This window comes from Saccoglossus kowalevskii, chromosome 8 (genome assembly GCF_978046115.1).
Source record: "Saccoglossus kowalevskii chromosome 8, keSacKowa6.1, whole genome shotgun sequence".
NCBI classification, from domain to species: Eukaryota; Metazoa; Hemichordata; class Enteropneusta; family Harrimaniidae; genus Saccoglossus; species Saccoglossus kowalevskii.
Window position 1 is genome coordinate 29,306,161 of NC_140648.1, and position 3,346 is coordinate 29,309,506.

Genomic DNA, 3,346 nt, shown 5'->3' on the forward strand with positions numbered 1-3,346 from the left:
TATATATACGTGAAATGATGTCAAGTGTTTCAAAAAAGTGAGCACATTGTGCTCCACGTGTGGTACTCGCCGTGTAGGATTCGGAGTCGTAATCAAATTGTTTCCGTTTGAAACCCAGGGTCTACATCAGACAAGTGACATTGATTAACACCTCTTGAAAATTGAATGATGGAATCGTACATAAATAAGCAATCAGTCTTATATACAATGGTTTATTGTCTTCGTAGCTCCGCTATTATGTTATTATAATACAAGCAGTCACCGATATGATAGTACAACTGATGAATTCGTAGAACGAGAATTGCGCGTTGACACAATGCGTACGTGGGTACTCCTGTAACTCTGCTGAGACCGAGTGAAGCACGTCTCTTTCTGACGAGGAAGTCGACAGTGTACAGCCTTACTTAGCCGCGTTCGAAATGACGAACCGACAAATGAATAAATGACCGGGTTCAGGCAACTGTTGAAGTAGCATAGGCATACACTGACAACGTATGCAACGAGCAAGGTATAGTCTAAACTGCCAGAACCTTTGTCCGTGTCCGGTAAATATATTGTTATGAAGTTCAGTACGTAAAACGGCAGCCAGCAAACAACAAAACCAATTACTATAGTTATGATCAGAATAGCAATACGTCTTGATCCACGACGCATTGACGCCATTCTCTGCCCCGTGATGCCTTTACGCCACGTACGATGTTTAGAGTATGTCATCAATAACGCCAAATAACTAAAAAAGATAGCAATGAGAGGCACTAGAAATCCGGCAACAAATCCAAATATCAAAAACACAAAAGCGTTTTTTTGTGGATTCGGCCACATAATTTGACAAGTTAGTACGCCACTCGGTTCCACGTATAACGTAGCATAAAACCACAGTGGGGAGCTACATAGGAATGACGCGAACCACACACATACACTTATGCAGCGAGCTTTACAGGCGGTACGGTAGCGTTTACTACGAACCGGACTGGCTATGGCCACATATCGGTCGATGCTCATAACGGTCAAAATCATGATTCCTGTAAACTGATACATGCTGTCGAGTCCGTACATTATCTTGCACATCTCGAGACCGAAAATCCACGAACCCGTTGCATACGTGTATGAAAATAACGGCAATGTCAAGACAGTCAGCAGATCTGCAATGGCCAGGTTACTGATGTAAACGTCGGGGATGCTGTGTGACCTAATGTTTCGCAACAATACCATTAATACCATGCCATTACCCATTCCACCGGCCAGAGTTATTATTCCGTAAACAGACGGGATTATAATGTCGAAACATGGATAACTGTAAGAGTTACTGTGGTTGTAATACTCCGATACATCCGACATATTGTCGCCTACGATCATACTTGTAACGTGCGAGTAGATATTCCCCGGGCCGATTGACGCTAATTATGTCACAGTTGTCTGGTATATACCATCTATAACATCTTTTGATTGTCACGACGAATATAACACGGGGATGAACAATAAACAGCAGCACTAGTAGGAGTCGTCAATACAAATATATAACGCGAAGATTGCAGTTTAATAGTATCGATGGTAGAAGTCACCACTATGAATATAACCGGGATTGTTGATGAATAGTAGTGTTGCTAGGAGTCACAACTACGAATATAACAGGAATTGCTGATCAATAGTTATAGCGCTGGTATGAGTAAAAATTTACTAAAATAACACGGGGATTGCCGATAAATAGTAGCGACAATATAATCTTAAGTTGCCACTAGAATTAAAGCCAATTTTGCGCACCAAGTTGTGAATCAATTCGTATTACATTACCTGAGCTCGGATATCTTCACAAAGGTAGGAATACTAAAATAATGATACCATACGCAGCACTACTTTAACGTGGTTTGGTCTTGAATATATATATAAATACTGTTTTACGTTCTTATGAGGTAGTCGTCGACGGCAGTTCCATTTCTGTGCAGCATATCTGTTACCCATAGACCTTGTGGCAATTGGCAGCGACTGAAAAAACCTCTCGAATTTTTATATCGTCATATCAATGTTTATTGGATGCGATAAATGATGCGATGTAACCATAGTTACGATATTTCTCTTTGTCGTGCCGTAAATGTATCAACTTGTTGGGCATTATATTCCATTTTATTATATATATATATATTGCATGACTTGATCATTTTTAATATATTATCGGAAATAAATGTTTCCCATTGCATAATGGTAGTAGAAATGTGAAGGCTGAAATTTCAAATGCGGAAACTGTCGACAAAACACAGGCAATGAATATTTACCTAGATTCGTGTTAAAATTACCAAATCAATATATCAACATTCTGTCATAAATACGTGTAAGTATTCATAACTGTGCAAAATGGTCACACCTGATGTGTTAATAAAAACATTAATGGCTTAGGGACTATAAAACATAAACAAATCCATTTTTTTATTGTTGACAATTTTGAAAATACAAAAAATACTTATGCACATTTAATGAATTTGGCGAAAATGCTGCCACCATCAGTATTGCCCGACATTATACATCTTCGGCAAAGCCAGCCCATACTATTAACTTTTGAATAACAAATCCGTCATTACAATTGTGAGTATTTGAAAGTACAATATCACCAAAATAAATATTTGATTTATAATTTGTTATGCATATTTGTTATAATATTCATCAAATATTAGAAAAAGTGTAGATATCCGGATAAAAATCAAACTACAAATCAGCATTTGGTGAGTGATATGTACAGGATCAATGCAGGAGTGGGAGTGCGAATTCCTGGTATTGCCTATGAATTTAAAAGTGAGCTGGGCAAAAATACAGATAGTTCTGAAACACGTGATTTGTATAGTGTACGCAAATGATGACGACAACTACTGAACCATGACATGTATTGATACAAGTCAATTGTTTGTTCTATTTCGATATAGTTATGCATATTTTGCGATTCAATGCACTATGTGTGATACTATAAAAGGTGATCAATGCCATTGTTAATTGAAGCCTTGAATTGGAATGATGTTAAGCCCCATGTTTTACCACAAACTGTTCCATAATATTAAAATGTGCAATGACTGGACATGAACATGTCACCAATAATATGTTTGTTTTAGGACATAGCGGAGGCTTTCAGGAAGTAAAATTTACACTAATTATTTTATATAAGAATTATTTTAAACCATATTTATTCACACTAGATTAAACATTCGACCTTTACGTTCTCACATGACTGCTAGTTGAATAAATAATGTATTGAAGATTCAACTTAATACTGTGAAGAAATTGAAAATAATACCGCAATTGTTTTCTTGTAGGATGTTGAATAAACCATGGGAAGCATTACAGTCACAGCGATTTTGCATAG

General features: G+C 37.1%; 1 protein-coding gene across 1 annotated transcript; it reads right to left on the reverse strand.

Annotated features, from left to right (window-relative positions):
• Positions 1 to 258: 258 nt before the first annotated feature.
• On the reverse strand, positions 259 to 1,338 carry LOC102804010 (somatostatin receptor type 3-like). The gene has a single exon (XM_006817627.2). The coding sequence runs from the start codon at positions 1,336 to 1,338 to the stop codon at positions 259 to 261; it is 1,080 nt and encodes a 359-aa protein (XP_006817690.2).
• Positions 1,339 to 3,346: the final 2,008 nt, after the last annotated feature.